The 23,770-nt window shown below is 49.3% G+C and overlaps 1 protein-coding gene across 1 annotated transcript in view; it reads right to left on the bottom strand.

Annotated features, from left to right (window-relative positions):
- GALNT17 (polypeptide N-acetylgalactosaminyltransferase 17) overlaps positions 1-18,501 on the bottom strand; it is a 456,580-nt gene extending 438,079 nt beyond the window's left edge. The window contains exon 1 of the mRNA XM_070567804.1: positions 16,774-18,501. Coding sequence (XP_070423905.1) covers positions 16,774-17,011 — 238 coding nt within the window. The 5' untranslated portion in view covers positions 17,012-18,501. The remainder of the gene's footprint in view (positions 1-16,773) is intronic.
- Between the last annotated feature and the right edge of the window lie 5,269 nt (positions 18,502-23,770).

Here is a 23,770-nt window from a genome sequence, read left to right as displayed (position 1 = left end):
TTTCCCAAACCTCTTCACGCCAGCTGTGCTGGTTACCATAATTATGTAATTTTATTAAATTACATAAATTGATGACATTATGAGAAAAGAAAGAGGATTACCGTTCCAGTGAAAACCAAGTTGAATGCTTTAGAAAGATTTTAAAAAGCTAGAAAAAGGAAGGTATGTGACTCAATGTGGACAAGACAACCATAAAAATTCGTAAAATATAGACGGTTTCTGCACGCTGGATCACAAATTTGCCTTCTGAAAGTCTAGGATATCATGTCTAGCCAACTTCCCATCACTTTCAGGAACTCTGAGCTGACAGGTCACTTTTTCCAGGAAAGGCACATTTGAGCCCAAGGAGGAGAAGCATTGCAGGCAATGAACCAAAGCTGAGCTCAGGGAAGGCATGGGGAGGGGGATGGGCCTGATCTAAACCCTGTTTTGAGAAGAGAACAGTGGAGGCAAAGTTGCAGCACAGACTTGAAAGAGCAGAGCTTGGAGGCAGAAACATCTGTGGAGTGGATCCCCAAGTCCTAGGTAAGATATGGGGGGGCTACACCAAGAAGTAGCAACAGAAACATGAGGAGGATATGCGAGCTATCAGGAGTCAGCTACGGATAGCTATTGGGTGTGAGAAGAAAGACTGAAGAAGGTACTGGCTGTAAAATCAGATCAATACTACACTAAACTAATTTTTCAAATACCAGAGGAGAAGCAGGTTTTACATAAAAAAGTAAAAACTGTAGGGGCCAGCCCAGTGGCGTAGTGGTTAAGTTCATGCTGTCCACTTTGGTGGCTTGGGGTTCACAGGTTCGGATCCCAGGCGTAGACCTAGCACCACTCATCAAGCCATGCTGTGGTGGCATCCCATATAAAAATAGAGGAAGATGTGCACAGATGTTAGCTCAGAGAAAATCTCCCTCAAGCAAAAAGAGAAGGATTGTCAATAGATGTTAGCTCAGGGCCAGTCTTCCTCACCAAAAAAAAAAAAAAAGAGAGAGAGAGAGATAAAAATTGTACTCACAGCACACAGAATGAAATATATTCACCCAGATCCAGCTTACCAAATGAAAGACACCCCAGATGGTGGGACAGAAAGGCGTGGTGCAGGCAGAACAGCCAGCAGCACCATAAGCCCCCCACAGGGGTGCCAACTGCCTCAGCCACAGAAACACAAGCCATAGCAAGACCTGATGATCAAGTGGATAGATCTCGTGTTAAATGTTCTTACCAGAATAAGGAAAAGAAAAAAGACAATCAGCTTTGAAGGTACATTTTAAAATCTTGAAATTAAGAGGCAAATACCGGCAATAAAGTTAATTGTGTTGGAATCTATAAGAACCTACTAGAGGGGCTGGCCTGGTGGCACAGCGGCTAAGTGCGAACGTTCTGCTTTGGCAGCCTGGGGTTCGCCAGTTCAATCCCGGGTGTGGACAGACATGGCACCGCTTGGCACGCCATGCTGTGGTAGGCATCCCACATATAAAATAGAGGAAGATGGGCATGGATGTTAGCTCAGGGCCAGTCTTCCTCAGCAAAAACAGGAGGATTGGCAGCAGTTAGCTCAGGGCTAATCTTCCTCAAAAAAAAAAAGAACCTACTAGAAGCCAGAAATGTACAGACATCCCGTGTGAAAAACTCATCTAATCCTCCCAACAGCCCTATGAAACTGATAATATTTTTACAGATGTGACATTGATGCTACGGGTCATATCTGCCCTCCAAGAAGTCATTCACAGGGATGAAGCCTCTAAAGTTTTTGCCACGAAGAAAGGACTAGAAAATCCTTCAAAGCACAGACGTCAACTCTCTGAGTGGCTCCCGGCTGCTCATCAGAATCACCCCACTGAGTTTTTGAAAATTAATGACTTCCAAGTCAAGTCCCATCCCATTATCTGCAAAACCTCCAGGCTGAGTGACCTGGGAACTGGTACCTTTTCCAAAGTTCTCCAAGTCAATCCGAAGTGCAGACAGGCATGGGAACCACTGGTCTACTGCGTCCGCTAGTCTTCATAAGTGTTAAAGCCTAGCCAAGTTAAGACCGGAATAAAAAATGTGTTCACCCTGGGAGAAGTGAGATGTTGATTTGTTTCCTCTGTTCTAAGACCATAATTCAGACAAGACCCTACTTCCCACACTACTTCACTAGAATAAAAGCGGTCTGCAGTGTTTACCCAAACCTCTGGAGAATAAGGTGCTCTGCAGGTTTGCAGTGTACATATTCTTTGTAGGAGCACCAAATTCTCAAAGTAGAAAAACATTCGCCTCCTGTAGAAACAGGCCGTCAAATGTGTCCTTGCCTCTGCTAAAAGACCTGAAACAGTGTGATGCTGGAAACTTTGGTGCCAGGGTCTATGAGACGGGGCACGATGTTCTGTGTTAGCTAAGTGACATCCACGTTGGAGCGAGCCGTCGCAGGCCAACCACCCTTCCTGCTCCCATCCAAACACAGCAGCGGTGCACAGTGGTCCAGGCCATGTCAGAAACTTGGCTAAAAGACACCCGAAATTCATGGCCACCCTAACCCCCTCTGGAATAGTCAGGCTGTTATCCACAGTCTACTGGTGGCATAGAAACCCAAGACTTAGAAAAAGAATTCATTACCCACTTGTATATCCATATAGGATCTTTAGCACACTGCTGGGTACTTTAAGCAAGTGCACAATAAATGTTAGCTATTGTTATATTTATTACTGTAAGCGCTGTCATCATCATCTTCATCAGAAGTACCCTATTTCTCATGGTTCAGAGGAAAAAAGACCTTACTAAGCACAAGGATACTGGATTATCATGTTCCAGTTCTTTACCGCTGTGTAACAAACCACCCAAAAAGTTAGTGGCCTAAAAAGAAAACTACACTTATTTTGCTCATGAATCTGCAATTTGGGTGGGGCTTGGGGCGGGGACAGCTTGTCTCTGCCCCATTTGGCAGCTGTTGGGGAGGCCTGAAGGCAGGGTTGGGGGCAGGGGAGCGTGCACTGAAGCTCCCTCAATCACGTTGGGCACCTCACTGGGTGGACACAAACAGCTAGGAGCTAGAATGACAGAGACTTCTGGGACATCTCTCTCTCTCCAAGTGGTCTCTCCAGCATCGTGGCTTCTGGGCAGCCCGGTTTCAGACATGGAGGCTCAAGACTTCAAAGATGCACGTCCCCAGTGAAAGCACCATGGGGAAACTCTATTGCCCTTTAGGATCCAGCCTCAGAAGTCACTCAACATCATTTCCATTGAATTCTACTCACTAGAAGCAAGTCACTAAAGCCAATGATAATCAGTAAGAGGGAAATTAAACTCCACCTTTTGTTGGGAATAGGGTCAGAGAATTTGCAGGTATGTTTTAAAACTACCACACCCAGGAAAATCATTTCTCATTCCTTTAGATAGAACCTTTTATTGCTGCCAAAAGATGCAAATCAGATCAATCCTGACCAGCCATTGTTTACATGAAAAGACACTCTTTGAATCATTGACTCTAGTATCTGACCCATAAAATTACAGAACTTGAACACACTTTAGATCTTATCCAGATTTTACCCGGGAGAAAACTGAGATCTGAACTGGCTAAGTGTCTTGTTCCAAGGAGTGGTAATGGTTCTACTACCATTGCTTCAGGATTAATAAAATCATGCATCAGCATTCTCCTATTTACAGCACTCCTCAAGGTATTCTACAAATACCATGTTGCACATTCTTTATCATACCTATAGGAGCAGCTGCTGGTTTCCAGATGGGTAAACTGGGGCTCAGCAACATTATGTGAGTTGCCCAAAATCCAAGCTTTGGCTTGGCTTTGTTAAGTAGCCAAAAAGAAGCTTGAGACTCCATCTACCTAACTCTCAAGCTCATGCTCAGGCCATTGTACGGCCCTCCCTGGGGGTCAGCTGGTTAGGGAGGTAGCTGGTGTGGCCAGGGTTGCATCTCTGGCTCCTGTCTAGAACTCAGTGCTGTTGAACTTTCTCTCCTGAAGATCAGGCTTTCAAAAGAAGCATCCCTGAGAGGTATCCAGGAACTTACATTCAAATGGAAATGTGCACCATTAACACCAGATCCTTTCTTGTGGGGAAGAGGAAGGAAAGACCTGGACCCCCCAGGGCCTGGGGTTTCAGAGGCCAGGAGAGGGAGCTGGAGTACCCACCAAGTAGTGACGCTGAGGGGACCACAAACCCTTCACTGGCTGCAGTTTGCCAAGCTGAGATCCGAGCAAGAAGGATGAGGACGAAAAAATTAGGGCAGTCTACTCCTCCCCACGGGTGTCCGTCTACAAGCTACTGAGGAGCAGTAAAAGAAAGGAGTTGAATTCAAACCACCCATTAGTAACTACTGTTTAGCTTTTGTTTTCTCCACAAACTGCTTTGTACAAGCAAACACAGCCTGAGGGTTCTTATATCTTCCTGAGTGTTCACCTTCAGCTAATGAAGGAAAAGAAAAAGCTCTTGAAAAGATATTTCATGAGATTTGTGTATTTTAATATTAGTTCCAGCCCCTTTCTTCAAATCTCCTGGAATCATTTCAAAGGCAGGAAGATGGGTAAGCAGAAAAAAGAATTGAAGTGGATTTTAGAACAACTTGGCAAATTAGCCAAGTTTTTAACATCATTAAAGAGCTCTTAAATATTCTTCCCTGAACTCCATTTTTATCCTGTGAATGCATTTCAGTAATTGCTCTAAAGGAAATTGTGAAATTTGGCACAAACATAAATGTTTGCATGATTTAAAATGCAGTGGCAGCAAAGATCATGATTTCTTTAATTGCTAATTCTTAAACTAACCTTTTCAGTTTGTCTAATCTTGAAAAATGCCAGCTCCTATCAGCAGAAGCTGTAATAAAGACAATGCATATATTATTTAGTTGTTTATAACTGCAAACAATTTAGCTATATTTCAGTACTTATCCCTCAGCTCCAACATGGAGCATAAGTAGGGGATGATTCTAACCATTCCGTCATTCTGTAAATAGAACACTGGGACACTGAGAAACAAGACTATTTTCTTAAAGCCAACAGCAGACAAGGGAGATGGTCTAGAACTAGACGGTTTTCAATCCAACCACCTTACCCCATCCCACTTACTGTTTAGCTCAATCAGTATTTGCTGATCATATTAATCAAGGACAGAGACCTAGAGTAGATAGACTGGCCTGTCACTGAGGGAGACTAGTGTTCCAGCCCAGCCTAACTGAATTAGTCAGAATAATTAATACTAGCTGCTGTAACAGATAAGCTCCAAGATCTCAATGGCTTAATACAATGACCCAATGCACAAAGACATCACTAGATAGCCCGGGAGGGCTATGCTCCGCCCATGCAGTCATTCAGGGACTGAGGACCCTCTTATCTTATATACCACCAAGAGGTGGACTCCAAGGCACTACTGAAAGGTAAAGAGAGAAGATATGGAAGACCCCACAGGAGATTTTGTGGGCCAGGCTTGATGGTGACAAAGATCACTTCCACTCATCTTCTAGAACTCAGTCACATGGCCTCACCTAACCGCAGGGGAGGCTGAAGATTTAGCACTGTGCCCAAGAGGAAAAGAAAACTCCTTGGTGAACAACAGCATCACCTCTGCGACCCCAACTAGAGACAATGGTAGCCTGATGTCAACCCTCCTAATCCAGACCCTGATCTGGTATAAATGGTACCATAAAAAAGACTTGCTCCTGCCTTCTAGGAACTCCAAACTAAAGCTCTACATTGCACACTAAAACCCAGGTCTCTGGCATAGATTAGGAAGGTGAACAGGAATGAGAAGAAGGGTGCGCTGGAGACAAATGGCTTACCTTCTGAACACAAGGGAACCACACTGGCCATCTGCATCAGCTCATGTTGACGCACGACCTCTGAAGCTCCACACACACTCCTAGTGTGCAGACTCTCAGTGGACAGCATGGCTCCTAGTCACGGCTTGGTATCCATTAAAAAAATGACCGTCACAAGATTACAATGATCGTGCCCAATTAAAGACACCATGATACCAATAAGACGGAGCTCCAACTGTAGGGAGGGCACAGGGCAGAAGCCAAGAACAAAGCATGCCCGAGGCCTGCTGAGAGTTGCCCAAACGAGGAAGAAATTAACAATGTGCACTTGTCAGCACTCTTGTTGTGCTAATTTCCTTGCAAATATAAGCAAAGCCTTTTAATTAGCTTAATATCAATTTCACTTTTCTCACATTTTGTTCTAATTATGGGCTGGATTTAAAGCTCACACAGTATAATTTAGAGCCCTAGAATTAACAGCCTTACAACTTTACACACTACTAACTGCTAAACTTGAGGGAAGGAAGGTTCCCTGTCACCATCCTGTCATTTCATCCCCATGCTTGCCCCTCTGCAGTCCCTGGACTAACCGCCAACACTGATGAGATGGAGCCCTACACCCACGAGTGCTGACTTCACAAAGGAAGACATAGGAAGGCAGCTGGTGGGTGTCTGTTTGGGGTCAGTCTCAGCCTATGGATAGTGATGCTATCAGCTAGAAATGCCTGGGGGCACTCACCTGAGACCTACTGCCTATGGTGAGCCCCCACAGACACTTCCCCCACCAGAGCCAACAGCAAGGCTGGATGGGCTCTTGTGGTTCTTACCATGACTACAAGGCGCATCTCAGCAACAACCATCAGAGAACTTTGAAAGAACAAGGTTTATTACTCACAGGTCTTGGAGGGTTCACAGCATGCCTGGGGCCACACAGTGACGGGGTAAAGAGAGAGAGAGGGCAGACCTGGGGTTCTCCTTTTACTGGGGTTGACCCTGGGGGACCTAGGATTTCACCAGTTCACTCTTGATCGGCAAATTTAAAACACCTTCCCCTTATAGTGAGGGGAAGGAAGAGCAGGGTCACTGATGAGGGCAGTTACCTAGGTCACCCAGGGCTTTCTAAAAGGAGAAGTTCATAGGTCGGGCAGCCTAGCTCCTTATCTAGTTGTGTAGCTGCCAATATGTTTACTCAAGATGGATGTCTCTGAAATGAATGCCTCAGCAATCAAAAACTTAACGTCAAGCACTTACAATACGATTAAAAAAAAAAAGCTTATTGTCAGGCAGTAACAATTATAACTATACTGCAGTGTCTCTAGACAACATTTCTTTCTCTGAGTTTCAGCTTCTTCGTATGTAAAATGGGTATAAATTATAAGTAGGGTTGATGTAGAATTAAGTAAAACAAACACTTGGTATGTATTAGATGCTCAATAAAAATACTGTGTATAGCAAACTATGGTATACACATGTATGTACAAATACCATATATTGTATTTCATCAAATCTCAGATGCCTTCAACTGTCAGGTGCACTATTTTTATGTGCCTGTAAGGGAAAAAAATGCTACCAATTAAACCATGACACACCACTGATCGTAAAATGAATCTCAATTTCAGAGATGTAAAAATGTGCATCTTAGCACTAAAATATGGTTATATACGGTAGTTTCAATCCACGAGATTTCACCTTCAAGTCAAATCCAAGTTAACCAGAATGCCCAAGGACTTGAGTATTCTAGCTAATTGAATTTCTAGTTAGCAAAGAGTCTTGCTTCATCTTAACATTCACTGAAAATGTATTGGGGGTGTAAAGGGGATGGCAGGCACTGTGGATTCCCAATGCAAATGCCATTCTTTCTCTCTTCTTTTGCCTCCACTGTACTTACTTTCTTTCTCTGGAAAGCAACTATTCTGTTGAAGCAAGGTCGGTCATGTGACCATTTTCTTGCTCACATGTGAGAGTCTGCCAGGGAGACTTCTAAAAAAAGATTTTCTTTCCTGATTAAACAATAGCAGTAGATGTGGCCAGTGGTACAGCACTTCTTACTTGATACAAAAATGCAATGACCAGAACTACAGCAGCCATCTTGTAACCATGAAGGAAAGACCAAAAGAAATATAATGAGCTATGGCATTATGATGTTATCATGATGACCTCATGATGCCAAACCAACGCTAGCTACCACTACTTCTGGGCTTAAGAGAGAACAAGTTACTTGCTGATGAATGAATGCCTAAATGACATAGAGAAGGATGTTTAAAAATGAATAAAATCTCTTCTCTTGAAAACGATTGGGTCAGACCATGTAAACAATTCATTATAATACAAGGCAGAGATAAACAAGGTGAAAAAGCAGACCCATGCAGAACATCATAAGAGCCCAGAAGAAGAGACAATTAATTCTGACCAGGTGGCAGGAAAGGTTTCAGGGAATAAACGGCTTCTGAATTGGTCCTTAGAGAACGCATGAGATTCTAATAAGATGGAGGGAGGGGTGTTATTCATAATCTGAGAGTTAAAGGACCCTGAAGTCATGTAGCTCTCACTGACACATGCATACACTTTGGTCCCTAGAAACAGTGGAATTAGAACGCAGTCCTCTGACTGCTAGTTCAGGGCTCCCTCTCCCAGGGAGGTGGAGCACCTGACAAGCCACGTACAACCATCAGACACCCCTCAGTAAATACTAATCACACAATTAGCCATTGCGTCTGAGCTGGGATGGAAGGAGGCTCCTGTGGAACCCTGCTCCCGATTAACTGTCAGCACGCTCATGTGTTGGTGTCTGGACATGGCCGCCTGTAATTATGGCAGCAGTTTATTACTCATGCGTGGCAAGGCTGAGGCTCTGCAGTTAGCAATGACAGGGACATTATTAAAAGGGAAACCTTCTCTATCAGTGGCTAAGCCAATTGTCATCCACATGTCAGAACAGTCTAAAGACCTGCGAGGAGCAATAACAAAGGCAGAGGAAGGTCTTCCAACCAGGTGAGTCTTGCATTTCTTTAAGGGCTGCAGGCGTCAGGAAAGGAGGCGGCTGGAGGGAAGGAGACTTCCCTGTTGAGGGAGAGCAATTTATCTGCTTCTTGGTGGCTCCTGTCCCCCTGGTCAAAGGCCACCCCCTGGGAAGTTGGCTCCCCTGAACTTCTGGGCTCCATCTTCCGGTCCCTTCAGCAGATGCTGAAGAAGCTCGTCCTGCCCCTGCAACATGGCACTCCAGCTGAATCCAAAAGCGGCAGGAGGACACAGATGCCTGGCTGCGGCCTCAGAAGGCAGACCCACGGGGAGTGCTGTTGCAGCAGCCACAGCTGGGACAAAGCCTGGGTGCAGGGGGTGGCTGCAGCGGCAGCTGGAGTGGAATGGGCTTCTGTGTCATCTGAGAGCAGCACGCAGGGAGGGGTGGGAGGAGATTGGGTTTGGAGCAGAGCCTCCCATCCCTCCTCATCACCATGGCCTCCCACAGAATCCGCCAGCTCCCAGCCCGCCTCACTTCCTCTTCTGCTCGGGAAGGTATGGGAACAGAAAGAGAGACCTACCATCGGGTGCTGGACAAGCTAAGGGCCCAGCTCAGACTGCAGAGCATGCAACACAAGGGTGCCAACCCCTGCCATGGCAAGACTTTCCTGGGGAGTAAGCTGATTTGGACTTAGGGAGTCACTGGGTGGATAGAGCAAAGGACACAGAGATGAGGACCCTGGAGGAGCTGTCAAGGGAACTCCCGATAGGCTCACCACGGGAGGGGCTGTCCAGGCTGGATATGGCAGGATGGAGCCACAGGGAGCTAGAGAAAGGGGTGTGGTTGGGGGGGATGAGTGGGCCTCAGTGAAGTGACAGCAATGGAGGGGGAGCAAGTTCTAGAGGAGCACTCAGTTCAATGCTCCCGTGAGAAAATTCAGATTGAACTGAGAAAATTCAGATTTTCTAAAGAGAGCAATTCCAGGTGCTGACTCTCAGCTCAGGGTGTGGCCAAGGAGGGGGCTCCAAAAGGAGGTGCACCTGAAATCACTGAAGTTGCAGGGCTGGTTGAGTCCTGAATCACAGGCATGCCTGGGCCCCTGACGCCAGCACCTCACACCCACTCCTGGATTCTAATCCACTTTCCTGCCTATTCGTGTGTACACTGAACCTGAACACAACATCAACTCCCTTACATCACCACAGTGACCTGGTCACCCGACGGCTCCCCACATCTATGGAATTAAGTCCAAACCAGTCTGGGACTTGAAGCGACCCCCTACCAGGTCCTCCAACCAGACTCCGATGCACCAGTGAGCTCCCACCACACGGCCCCCTTATGTCCCCGCACTCGTTTCTGTCTCTACGTGGTTCCCCTTGCCAGTCCACCCTGAGGATTCCCAGTCCTGGGCCTGACCATCTTCTATGATTTGCTTCCACATCAGGTCCCCAGGTGGTCTCACTACCTGTGTCCTATGGTCCATGTGTCAAAACGTCTGAGTTCTCTTGTTCAAGTTCAACACTCATCGATTAAGGACCTACTGTGTGCCAGTTTAAGCCTCACCATTTCCATGTTCATTCTAATATTCTTCAGGGATCTAGTGTGAACCTGGTAACACTACAAACACACCTTTCCAACAAGACCACCACCGTCTAGGAGGCAGGATGTCTGCACCTCTGGGTCTCCCGGTATCTGGCCCCCACCCAGCAGAGAGGAAGTGCTCACTAATATGTGTGAACAACATGTTCTGTGATGGGATTTAACAAGTAGAGGCTGCCATCTCTTCTCCTAGGCCTCAAAAGTGATCACCCAAAGGCATCATTATTTTAAGGAAGCAGAAGAGGGGGGAGGAAGAAAGGAGAAGGAAGAAGGAAACAGAGACAAACAGCGGAAGAGAGAAGGACCCCAAGTTAATTCAAAGAGCCCATCCAAGGCAGAGTGAAAAGGACCTCCTCATCCCCCTCGAGACTGACATCGCAGACACCCACGACCACACTCTGCCACCAAGCATTGCCACATGTTCACACACTCACGCCAGAAATATTTGCTATGCACCCACTGTGGGCCAGTGCCATTCTCAGCACCAGGGACATGACAGGGAACAGGCAAGCCAGGTCCCTTCCTTCCAAGAGTTCGCCTTCTCTCAGCTGCCATGCATCGGGCCTTGCTGCTCATGCTGAACATTTTGAATCCCGATTCATCCTGACTTATAACAAGCCCATTTCACAGCTGAGAGGTGAAGTGATCTGCCCAAGGTCACACAGCTAGTAAGTGACAGAACCAGAAATCAAACCTAGTCTGTCTGACACCCAAGGGAACACCATTTCTGCCAATACCATGTTCTTAAAGACCCAGAGGTTGTCTAATCTTAGGGTGTTTCTTCATTTGACGTGGGCCCCACTGTGCCCACATGCCTTCTTCCCGTTGTCACGCTGAGCTCTAATTACCAAGCCTCCTTCCTGTCCACAAAGGACACTCCCGATTTGGCAACGGCAAAGGTCAGGGGGTTGGATTTCTTCCTGGAGAATGACACTGGCGTTCTCTCCTCACTACCTCTGGGCTGGGCAGGCAGCAGCTGCCCCCGCTGGCAGGGTGCCTGTCCCACACAAGGGCCAACACAGATGTGCCTGCATCTGAGGGCCGTCCAAGAACCAGGGTCCCCATCTCTCCAGGAGGGGCTGGCCTTCCACACACCTGGGCCCCTGCCTGCCTCAAGGCCCGGCTGAAGGCCTGCGTGCAGCGCACGAAGGCTCACACTGCCCTGGTTTCCTCCTGATGCTCAGTGCAGTGACTGACTTCAATGTGAACATTTGCCCTCTCTTCTCTCCCCCTTACCTCCTCCCCGCAGGAAATACTGGTACCAGCCGGCTCTGAAAGCTATGTCTATGCTAGCACGTTTATATCTCGTCAGGAAAGAAGAAACAGCTCCAGGCCAGCTCTGGCATCCATGAAGAGATGCTTTCCAAACACCATCCCCCCTTTTCTGACCCCACCTTGGAGGCTACAGAGCAAACTCTACCTCTGTCCCTCGGCGCCAGCTCACTTTCCCCATCTGGGGCTTTGACTTACGTGTCAGGCCAGGCGGGCTGCACTGGGGTCATCTGGGAATGTGTTGGTTTGCTGCAGTCCAGACTCCAGCTTTGCCTGTGTGGCTTGGGGGCAGGACTAGGATAGGCAATTTGGACTTCTCTCCATCGCCACGAAGATTTTCAATTTTCTTCAAGCAACTCTGCTTCTATTCAATATCCTTCTGAAATCTAAATCTGGCACCTAACCTGAATTGACTGCATTTCCTCTGATGACAGAGCTGCCCTGGGCTTACTGGACAAAGCAACGACATGTGCCCTTCGGATTCACTGCACAGGAACTCTGATGAGAGACTGGACCACCAGCCAGAGCCCAGGGCTCACGTGGGGCAAAGGAAACACCAGATCCCTCCACCATCCTCACTCTGACTCATCAGGGGGTGCCGTACTGGGGAAAAGTACCTTGGTATTGAGGAATCTTGGCTCTGTCCTTCACTGGCTGTGTCATCCTGCCTAAGTCACACAGTATCTCTATTTCTCACCTTTCTTGGCTCAAAACTGAGAGAAACAAATAACTTCCTCAAAAGGTGACAGAAAGTCAAAAGTCATGTACAGAGTTACATGAGAATTCTAGCAAGAAATCTGTCTGTCCCCAGGACCATTTTCCTAATGCTAACACAAAAGCACCATGCCACCATTTTTAAAAATATTTTAACACTATTTTCTTCTGTATAATGTTTTTAGATTTTCTAAATTTTCTACAGTAAATATGAAAGAACTTTATTCTACAAAATAAAGGAATATAAACCATATTCATGTTATAAAATCGACATTCAAAGAAAATATAGTGAAACGTGCTGGTCCCTAACCTGGCCAACTGCTACACTTCCAAGCTCCACCGAAGGATCTGGTCCCCTTCAGTCAGGAGAGTGAAGGACCAGAGCAGCCTCAAGATGGCAGAGACAGATGGCTTCCTCACACTCAGTCTCCCCAGCTAAGTCTTTCCAGCTGCTTCCTCTCACTACATCCACCCAAGCCAATCCAGCCTTTACAGTGTGGAGGTTATGTCCTCGGTGGCTATCATTTACCTCCTACAGCTAGCTCCCATCCAGCAAACCTTAGGTGCCTACTTAGACACAAGGTGCTGTGGCAGATGCTGAAGGATGAAGGTGGTATAAAAAGTCCAAAATATGGATCAAGCCCTTAAAAAAACCTACAGTCCTGGATTCAAAGGATAAACCCATGGAGGCACAAGAGTATAAGACATGAGTGCAAAGGGTCACCGACAACTAAGCCCCAAGCAACCGTATGGCCTGGCACAATCTCCCCACCCCCAGGTGGTGACTGTGAGCCAAGCTTTAAAGGATAGATAAATGCAGAAAGGGGGCGAGGAGAGCAAACCAGGACAACCAGAACTTCTCGAAGACTGGGGTGGAAATGTAGAGGCTTCAATCCTAAGGCAAATGCAGGATATTTCAGCAAGTAGATCAGTCCAGCTCCAGGAGGCAGAGGGCACTGGGCAAGGGTGGGGACCTGGGAGATGCCGGTTGAGGCTGGCTGGGGCAGGCCCTGACTGTCAGCCACCAAGCTGGACCATGATTCCTTAGGAAACAGGGAGCCCCTGGAAGGTCTGGGGCCCTTTGGAAGAGATGCTTTCCACTCAGAGAACTGGGGCCACGCCTGCTGGTGAGAGACAGGCAATCAGTTAAGGCGTACTGCCGCAATAGTCAGGGGTCAGCAGTGGGACCTAACGGAAAGACTGGACAAGCAGATGCACGAGACAGTATGGAGGGACAAATCTAACCCATTTGTGTGTGCTTTCTCCTCCATACCAGCAGCTCCACTTTCTCTCAAAGTGTCTTTTTCAGCCCGTATTAAGAAAAACAAAACAACAACTGTTTTTCAAAAGGCAGGATTCAGGACCTTCGCACAGAGAGTTTTAGCAGAGAGGCTGGTTCTGAGGAAGTCTGAGTCATCCCTTGCCCCCCTAGCCCAGGGGCCTGCTCTCAGGACACCCAAGGAACTCTGCTTCAGAAGTGAGAAAGCACTAGGGACGGGTGTGCTCACAGCCAGGGGGAGGTGGGCCCTCCACAAGTCCCTCCCGCTGCAACCTCTTAAGAGGCCACAGGAAAGGGCTGAGAAATCTGAGCAGCTCCCACTTTGTACCTGAGGGGTTGGACCCAAGTGGCCTTGTTCCTACTGTATGCCCAGTGCCCAGCTCTCACAGGGCCCCCATTAATTCCTGAGGAAGAAAGAACGCCAAGGTCAAGGTTTCCTTCTCCTCTTTCAGTAGCAATGGATGGAGACAGGCTGCAGAGCAAGAGGGCATAAGAATCCAGGTCCCATCGCCCAGGCTCTGGGAGCCCTCTCCCTCCGCCACCCTCCCGCTGCAGCAGGTGGCCCAGCAGGCCTGGTGCATCGTGGGACACACATCTCCCAAAACAAGCACAGGCAAAGACAAGCACTCGGGGCGGGGTGGGGAGGGGGAGGGTCCTCTCCATTTCGACTTTCCCTGCCCTCTTCCTCCAGGCTTAACGTCACTACAAATCACACTCAGCAGCCAGGAGGATAACACCTGCCTAGGTGCAGACTGAATTCCTGGCTAACCCTGGACAAGGTCTCAACCCAGCCTTCCTCCAGCTCCTCCTCAGAGGCTGCAAGTCAAGGAAACAGCCTTCCCACCCCACAGCGTCCAACCCAACCAGTCCTGAGTGCTGGCCACCCCCACGCCCCCAGGGAACTGCTCACCTGGCAGAAGAGCATGCACAGAAAGAAGCCAGACCCCCAGCCCTTCTGAAGCAAGCTCTTGACTTCTCAGAAGTCCCAACCACCTGGCGTAGGCAGTAGAGTAGAGGGCAGTGGGCCACAGTCCAGGCCACAAGCTTGTCAGAGATGCAGTCCTGGGCCCCCACCCCAGATCTACTGAATCCGAGACTCTGGGGGTGGGGCCTCGAGATCTGTGTCTTGACAGACCCTCCATGTGACTCTGATGCACGCCAAAGAGTGAAACAGGCTGATGCAGCAGCTAGGAGCCTCAATTCTGGAAGCAGACTGTCCAGGTTCAGTCCCAGCTCTCCCACCCCCTAGGTGAGGGACTGGGAGCAAGTGACTTCGGGGGAAGCATCAGCACCTATCTCCGAGGGCAGCCGTAAAAACTATACCAGTCCCTGCGTGTGTGTGGCACTTAGTAAATACCATTTAGAATTTTATTATTCCTATTTGGGGCATTGGGGGTCATGGCTAAATGGTATTTAGTTTCCCAAGTGAAATTATTACTAAAATGACTTGTGTCCCTGAGCACAGTGAGGGAACCCAGACTATCTTGTACTCTCTCTTTTCAGTCCTATGGGTATATCTACAGCAGGTATCTGTGGAGAATAAGGCCCACCCCATAAGCTTCTAATTCCTCTAGAAACCAAGTGTGGGCTTTTGTTTCATTCTGTGCCTTGGTTTCTTGACACTCGGGAGAAGAGCTTCCTCATGACCTCGCAGGCTACACCCAAAGCCAGGCCACACTGTATGCGAGGAGTCAGTGGGCCTGCAGGTTCCCACTACAGGTACAAGTTCAAGACATCCCCTGGATACTTGTTGAATGACATCAAGAAGACCAAGGGGCCCTTTCAGAGGGTACTCAGAGATCTGACCACATCCCACCCAGAAGGGATCAGTGGACAGCAGGAACAGAACAGTCTGGTGCCATCCGGCTCCCTGCCACCGGGCCAGTCTCTCACTTAACTGCAGGGAAGACAGCAGAGTTGGGTCTAATGTAGAACCAGACACAGGTATAGGTCTGTATTTGCAGCTCCACATATTTCTCTTGTCATCAAACAATGCTCCTTATAATTAGGAGGAGACAGTAGATATAAGAGGTCAAGTACACAGGTCACCCAGACATGAGGTTCTGACTCCAGATTCTGCCATTAACTAGTAGCAGGACCCTGGGCAACTCTGTTAACCTCTCCAAGCCTCCTTTTCTCATCTCTGATCCGGGGATGGAATGGAACTCCCTGGACTGATGTGAACACTCAAGGAGATAATGCGCTTATACCATCTTTGCACAATGTCTGGCACACAGCAAGAATTCCACCAGTTCTTTTTACCATTATTTTATGATTATCTGTAGTTCTGGAACTACCATGAGAACAGGAGTTAGAAGCTCAGGAAGCAGGCAACAGCCTTGGATCTGCCTTGGACACCAGCCATATGGACCCTGGAGAGCTGCCTGGACTCAAGTAGGCAATACTCACTCTGACCTTGGGGACAGCAAGTGTCCGATGACCTGTCAGTCCCTGGACCAGATGTGATCAGGGCATATTAAAAGTCTCTTCTCCTGAAAGACTGAGAAGAACATTTTAGAAGGGATAGATTCTGGCAACTGTCATGGCTTGGCACACCTCGCTTTGCTACACTCTGTAACAATCTGCTTCTCCAGCCCACCACGAACTTTAACAATTGCCCTTAGGCAGCTCTCAGGGAGAAATCCGGTGTGTTTTTAATAGCAGCCTCCACCAAGATGGCAGGAAGAGAGGAGTCCTCATTATTAGCTGTGCAACCCGCCTCAGAGGGAGATGACATATTCATCCAATTTACTACCGAAGCGCATTAGCTCCAGACCTGAGGCCTTGACTTTGCAGCCCTTTAAGCCCGCCACTGTCCCTCCCTGTCCGACCCACCAAACGCTAAGCTGTAAGAGCTATTTCCTCTAAGTCGGCCTGTGCCACCAGTACCATTCGGCGGCGCGACTAGTTTCTGCACTTGGGCTGGAACCGCCAGGTAATGAACCCTGCACGCGGGGACGGAGAGCCAGCTGTACTGACATGCTTCCATGATAAAAGCAAACTTACAGCTGGGGCACAGAAAAGAAGCAGGTAGTTCTTTCCAGCAGCCCTGGCCTTCTGGCCAAGACGGGGCAGGGAGAGTAAGAGCAAGCGCGCGGGAGCAGGGAAGTGCCGGCTCCCCGGCAAGGTGCGCAGAGCTCCCGGAGCTTACCCGGTGCACAGCCCGCCCTCGCCGAGCCCCAGGGGCACTGGCGCGCGTCCTTACCATTCAGTTGCCGGTAGACGATGTCCTCGAGCAGCGAAAGGCGCTTCAGGACCGCATCCTGGATGGGGCTGGCGCTGTGCGCACTGAGGTTGGCCGCCTCGGCGCGCGGCCGAATCTCGTGGAAGGCTTCTCCGCTGCGCACCGCGATGGGCCGGCACTTGGCCAGGAAGAGCACGAAGCCGGCCACTGCGATCAAGTTCAACACCAGCAGCACTTTGACTCTTCTCAGTGAAGCCATCAAACACGTCCGGCCGGCCCTCGCCCCGGACCCGCGCCCCCTCGGGCTCCGGCGAGGCGCGGGGCAGCCGAGGGCCGTGCAAGCCTCACACTCCGGACGGCCGGAGAGGATCCCAGCCGCTCCTGGTCCCACAGCGCGGATGCTCGGGCAGCGGAAATGGATGGAGGGACGAAGTGGTTAAGGGGAGAGCAAAATCCCTCGCATGGAAGTCTTCGGTCTGTAGAAGTGCTCCCGGAGATGCCTGCTCAGTCCACGGTGCGCGGCCCCTTCCAGGCGCCTCGGCTTCTTGACGAAGGGCCCGGGGCCAGGGAGGTCTCTCCTCTGCACCAGCAAGTGTTCCGCCGCTGGACCTCGGGCCGCCGGGAGCGGGGCTGCGGGCGCAGCGGACCTCTGGGGCCCACCGGCCGGCAGGCGGGGCTGCCCCGGCGCCGCGGCGAGAGCGGCGCGCAGGTGCCGGACTCAGGGTTCGCCGCCCGCGCGCGGCGTCTCGGGCCGCACAGCCACCACCCTAGTCCGCAGGAAGCCGTCGCGGGCCGTGGTCTTCAGCCAAGGACCTGTTCCCCGGGGCGTGAGCCTTTGTTCCCCTCACCAACTCGCTCCATCACTCTGGGCAAAGGGAAAGCCCGCGCCCGGCGCCCGCATCCTCGCGGCTCCGCAGTCACACTCAAGTGTCACTCTCAAACTGGGGGCAGCACTAAGGGGCGAGCGAAGGGGCAGAGCGCGACGTCCTCTCCGCCCCTCGCGCAGGGGGACACCCCACCGCGCGCCAAACTCACCAGCGCGCACGGTGTCGTGGGCTCCCGTACACGTTCCAAGTCCCAACCCCACGCAATGAGCCTTCAGGGCCTGCGGGTCACACTGGCCTCTCTCAGAGCTGGCGCGTCGGGAGGCTGGCCGGAAGGAGGAGTCGGATCTGAAAAGTCACAGCACTTCTCTACCCGCCTCCAAAAACGTCGCGGGGAGCGCGCGCGCCGGCGCACCCTCGGCTCTCCAGAACAGGCAGCGCGGCTCGTCCCGCGCCCCAAGGAGCCAAACGCCGAGTCTCCTAATTAGCAGACGCAGTGATAACGCCGCTGCGGCACCGAGAGCCCACAGAGCCCCGGGGCTGGAGAGCCCAGAGGGGACGCGCAGGTGGCGGCAGAGGGCGGGGCGCGGCCCGAGGGGACCGGTTGCTGCGCCAGCTCCTCCGCCGCCGCCCCTAGCCACCCGTCTCCGCGCGAGCCTGTCGGCCGCCGCCGCCCGCAGGCTGCCGGGCGCACAGCTCCCCGGCTCGCTGGTCGTGCGCGCGCACCCGGAAAGGGTGGAGGCGCCGGGAGAGTAGGGACCGCGAGGGATGGGGGCAGTCAAGTCATGTTGGTTGCTGCTCGCGTCGGAGAGACCCTTTGGTTCTCAGCACTCCCGGAGCGGGCGGGTTCGTTCCGTCCTGGTTGGCGATGAAGACATCCCTTTCTGTGTGTTCGCAGCTCCGCTTTGCGTGGCCAGGAATGGCTAGAGGGAAAATCTGGCCTGGAGACTTGGATTCTGTTACTTTGGGAGCCAGGCCGGGAGTTAGTGGGCTGGGTGGGTTCTCTCCGTGTGAAAATTCTAACTGTGCAAGTCATACTTTCTGGGTCCACCCGTACCTCTGTACGCATTTTATTATAAGCAGCGTATTTTGGCTACTGGATTTCCACTATCTCTTCCCCTTCCCGAAGCTGGGAACTTGAAATGCTGCAATTCAAAGCCGGTTGTTGATCCATTTAATTCCATGGGCCTAAAAATGAAACTAGGCTGCCAACTAATAAAGATGGGGCAGTGAAGCCCAATGAATCTGGTAGTTTCCGCCTCGTCATTTCAATCTTATTAACTTTCTTGGGTTTTGTTTGTTTTATGTTGCTTCTTTATTTTAAATATTGATTTTTAACATAGAAAAGTGCATTAAAAAAAAAAACAGTCTTTTCATTTCATCCCTTGGAACTCTCTCCTTGGGTTCAATATCATCTTTATGGTTTTTGTCTTGTGTAATGTACAAGAAAGTGAATACAAAGCAGTTAAACGAAAAAAACACATCAAAAGCCACAAGGGACAGTTTTTAACTACACATGTTGGACACCAAAGGAGATGAGTAGAAGGAAACCTGAGTTACTGAGCAGTTATGATATGACGGGTACTGGGCCAGACACAGTCCCCACATTATGTCACTGAATACCCAGTTGAGTTAGGTGTTATTCTAACCATGCCACAGATGGAAGCTAACGCAATCGATGGAAGCTTCTACAAAAATAATTTCTGCATGTGCGGTCAGGTGCAAGACCGAGGCTGAGGCATTGGGCTAGGGTCCCCCAGTAGTAAGTGGCTCTAAACCCAGGTGGGTCTGGTTCCCAAACATGTGCATATTTGGGAGTGAAGACAGGATGCAAAGTAGAGGTGATGGCCTCAAAGTCATGGAGAAGTTTCCAGGCAAGATTTAACTTTAGAGAGATTTCTTTTCTCCCTCTAAAGCCAGAGAGATCCCTTGGCCAAATTAACTGATCTTATTGTGCATTTTACAAGCCTCTCCCCTCTGCTTCTGCATACATCCTGGACATCTCCAACGTTTCTATATGACATTTGACACTCTAGACTCAATGAGTGACCCACTGTCATGGTCACATCCTGAACCCTGCCATCACTCAGAAGTGCTCCACTCTTGCAGTCCTGCCTGATACCACACCCTGTGACCACTGCTCCCTAGCCTTTTACCTCTCCCACTCTTGACTCCAACCAAACACATTCTCCAGCTACCAGCAGCCGCCAGCCAGCAATCCCTTTGTCCTTCCCTCATATCTAACCCTTTCCATGTCCTCTTAAATTCTTTCTCTACCCTTTCTGGTTGCTCATTTATTTCAAACACATTCCCGGTAGCATCTACAATTTACACACACTCATATACGTATTCTCCTATACATACTCATATACATGCCCTTAGCCCGACAATCCCCATCTCTGAATCAATCTTGCCATCTTCTTTCTTGCCCAGGCACCTAGGCAAGAGAATGCACTTGGGGAAAACCACATCACCCCAAAGCTTGGGGACATTACCAACTGGTGGCATCTAACTTGACATAGAGCTTCAGTTCTGCTCAAAAACACTGTTCCATGTCCCCAGTCAACTCCTCTCCCCAGAAGTGCTTATGAAATCTATGGTGCTCAGGCACACAAAGTTAGTGGTTGTATGTAGAGCTCCATAGAGGAAAGAAAACTCTGGACTAAGGCCAGCATGCTTGTATGAAGGAAGGCTAAACTGATCTGAAGGAACTCAGTGGAATAGGTTCTGCCTGCCTGTGAGTAAATTCTCAGCCCAGAAGGAGCACATCCAGCCACTTAAACTATATACACAAAGATTAAAGGGCCTGTTTACAGAATCATCAATTGCCATGTACCCAGAGGCTCCCAAAGGGGTGGGCAACGTTCCTCAGTCAATGACTGCCATCTGTCTACACCATTTTCCCCAGTCCAGACAGTACAACCAACAAACTCCACCTCAGTGGCTGTGCGGCCTGCTCACCAGGAGATCTGGGTCCTCTCCCACCTCTGTTACCCAGAAGCAAATGAGTTCTTGACTTTAAGAAATTTATCCTGGAGGGCTCCAGAAATCTTTCCCAATCATAGAACTCAGTTAAACTACAAAGATTTTTTAAAAGAAGTTTCTTGGTATGTTTGTTCATTCAGCAAACTGAAAGGAAGGAGACTGATGTATTTCTGTCCCTAGGTCACCAAAGATTTTGATTCCAAATGCGTTTTCACTCACCCACTGTGGCTCATGTGATATGCAGCTCGGACTTAACTCTGTCACCTGCACTTGCCAAGACGTTCTCCCACCTCACCCTGGTCTGTCACAGGAGTTAAAAATACTGGGAAGTTCACCAAGGAAACCAGGCATCGCCCCTCTACAGAGTTTCACCAACCCACTTACTCTCACAAGAAGCACAGAGGCGGAGCGTTCGTTCTCACAAACCCCTGAGCATTGCAACAGATACTGGAGGGTTTTTACAAAACATGAATGTACCTCCCCATTCAAGAATGCACACTGTAGCTGGGGGAAGGCTAAGAGGGAGGATAAGTAAATGGGGAGAGACCAAGCCGCGCTGAGAGCCTGTGCTGTGTGCCAGCAACGCACACACAGCAGCCTCACCACTTAGTAGCTGTGTGACTCCAAGCAACTTACCTGACTTCTCTGGGCATCATCTGTTTCCCCAGCTGTAAAACAGGGATAATATCCATAATACTACCTCAGGAAGTTGCAAAGATAGATAAGCTAGCATGTAAATCACTTAGCACAGTGCTCTGTGGAAATAAAGACCAGCCAGCTGAGGACAAGCAAAGGCTGTTCATTCAGAGTTTGCTATTGCAGAGGAGTCAGCCACCATCACTTGTATTTGGCAGAAACTCAAAGGTAGAGAGGAGAGGGAGAGCTTTATAATGGAAAAAGAGGAAGCTTCAGATACACGCTGATCGCTGATTGGAGGCTGCTGGCCCAGGGAAGCTGGAGGCAGGATAACTAGAAGTGGGGCATCCTAGGTGGTTGGGTAAGGGAGCACATTTGGCTTTCTTTGTTTGGTCCTAAGTTGTAGGCGGGGACAAAGATTAGGGAAGCTGGCAGTTACTGACCAAGTCCTGACCATTTTGAGCCAATTGCTGCATAAACTGTGGTTGGGCTTCCCGGGCTGGCTGCTGCAGGCTGCGGGTCAGAGTTCTATTGTCACAACCTGGCACTGTTTGTATTTTGGCTTCCCCACACTGAATAAATAGTTGTTATTATTGCTGTTGTTAAAATCATTAGAAATGAGAAAGGCTCTGTAGTTGGTGGAATCACGCATCAAAATCAGATCCACCTGTCTGAGAGACGTAGGCCACCCCCAACCCTAGGGCCTGCTCCTCTGACCACGATCTCATCAGCCAGCAACAGTGGCTTCTAAAGTGGGTGCTTAGGACAACCCACTGGGGCGCAGGAAGAAAATGCTAGAACTTCTCCCTACTGTTATCCCAAATTTACTGATGTGTAATATACACAGTGACAGTCACACAGGTACAGAATTTCTAAATAACTGTACATGTAGCAAATATGCGTTTCACATCTTTCCTAATAGGGCCCAACACGAAAAAGCCATAGTTGCCCACTGCCCAACCTGCATGGCAGCCCTAGGGTTGCATTTTCACTGCAATGCTTCCTTTCTACTAGAAGGTGGATTCCTTCTAAACTCAAAGACTCCTTTAAGGCCCAGCTCAGAATCCCGGTCCTCCGTGGAGCGCTATCAGAGAGCCCCGAACATACACAGCTTTTTATCAACAAATTATCCACAAATACATCTACAAATCTACAAAGTTCATTGACTTATTCATTCACTGAACATTTATTGAGTGCTTGCTGTGTGCCATGGTGTGCAGGGCCTTGTGGGTACATGTTCCCTGTCCTCTTGGGGTTTATTGTCTAGGAGGAGAGGCAAGTGGCAAATTTATCGTAACACCCCAATTATTCAGTTGCAGTTAGGAGAAACAGTGTGGCCTAACCCTAGGGAACCCAGAGGCTGGGCCTGTTCAGAGTCAGAGCTCTTCAGAGGGTCCAGTGCAACTAACTGCTCCGGGGACTGCCAGGCCCTCCTCCCTGCCCCTGGACCTCTTCTCATTTTTACTCAGGGACCCCACACTCCTCCCAAGGACAACTGCACAGGAATCCCTGGGCCTGGAACCATTCTTCTGAAATGTAGATGAACCTTACTCTGGCCTTTCATATGCTCATGCTTCTATTTTATCTATGTATGCAACTGTTCTTAATTTAATAACCATTTCTAGCAACCCAAAGGTTGCCTGTCATTGATTCTAGGGAAAACAAAAAAGAAAGAGAAAAGTGAAAAGGAGGAAAATAGAAAGTGACTTTTAACTGTCTGTTCATACCCATTGTTCTATGAATAAAAGCCCTTGTAGGCCCAGTGCGGGCTTCAGCTTTGGGGTGAATGTGTGGAGGAGAGGCTGAGAGACTGGATTCTCCCTGCCACTGGCCACATAGACGCTGCGTGATGCTGACACTGCTCCGGAGGACTCCGGCCTGAGTGGGCAAGGCAGCTGGGAAAGAAAATGGTTGGCCAGGGGCCCGAACCCCACGAGAGGACAGCAACGAAGGCTCTCCACCCTGCAGTGCTTCTGCCCCACTCCCTGACCCCAGTCAGCTTCCACGCCAGCTCCAATCCTGCTTGGCCAGTCCTGCTGCAGTTAACAAGAGCAGATATGGGTGCTCAGAGTCAGAGGAGGGGAAGCTGGAGGCATTTGTTAAATTCTTTGTCAAGGACTAGAACTCTGCTTCTGGGTGTTTTAGACACATCTTCCTTTGTCCACAACCTGATACTCAGTGCCCTATGCACCAGAGCCATATTAAATGTGTATTTGTATACCCCACGATGCCTTTCTTATTATACACTTGCTGGTCAATAAGGAAGAATGACCTCTCTATAATGGGTTGTGGGTTGGGCTCAAGAGAGCTCAACTGGTGGCTTCATGTAGCCTCCAGGGGTGGCTGTTGGAACTATTGCTTTCTAGATTGTTTTGCTGAATGCAACAACTCATCTGAAGAAAATATTCAAGATAGTATAAGTTTTGATAGTTCACATGGAACAGCCCAAAATACTCTGCTAGTGCTTTGGAAAATAACAAGGCTACCAGAGGTGTCCAGGTGCAGGGAGAACGTCTGGGATGAATAGAAGTTTATGAGATTTTGTCTTGGCCATCTTTAACTTACTTCATGGC

The sequence above is a fragment of the Equus przewalskii genome, chromosome 12 (assembly GCF_037783145.1).
Source record: "Equus przewalskii isolate Varuska chromosome 12, EquPr2, whole genome shotgun sequence".
NCBI lineage: Eukaryota > Metazoa > Chordata > Mammalia > Perissodactyla > Equidae > Equus > Equus przewalskii.
This window is presented reverse-complemented; position numbering and strand designations above follow the sequence as displayed.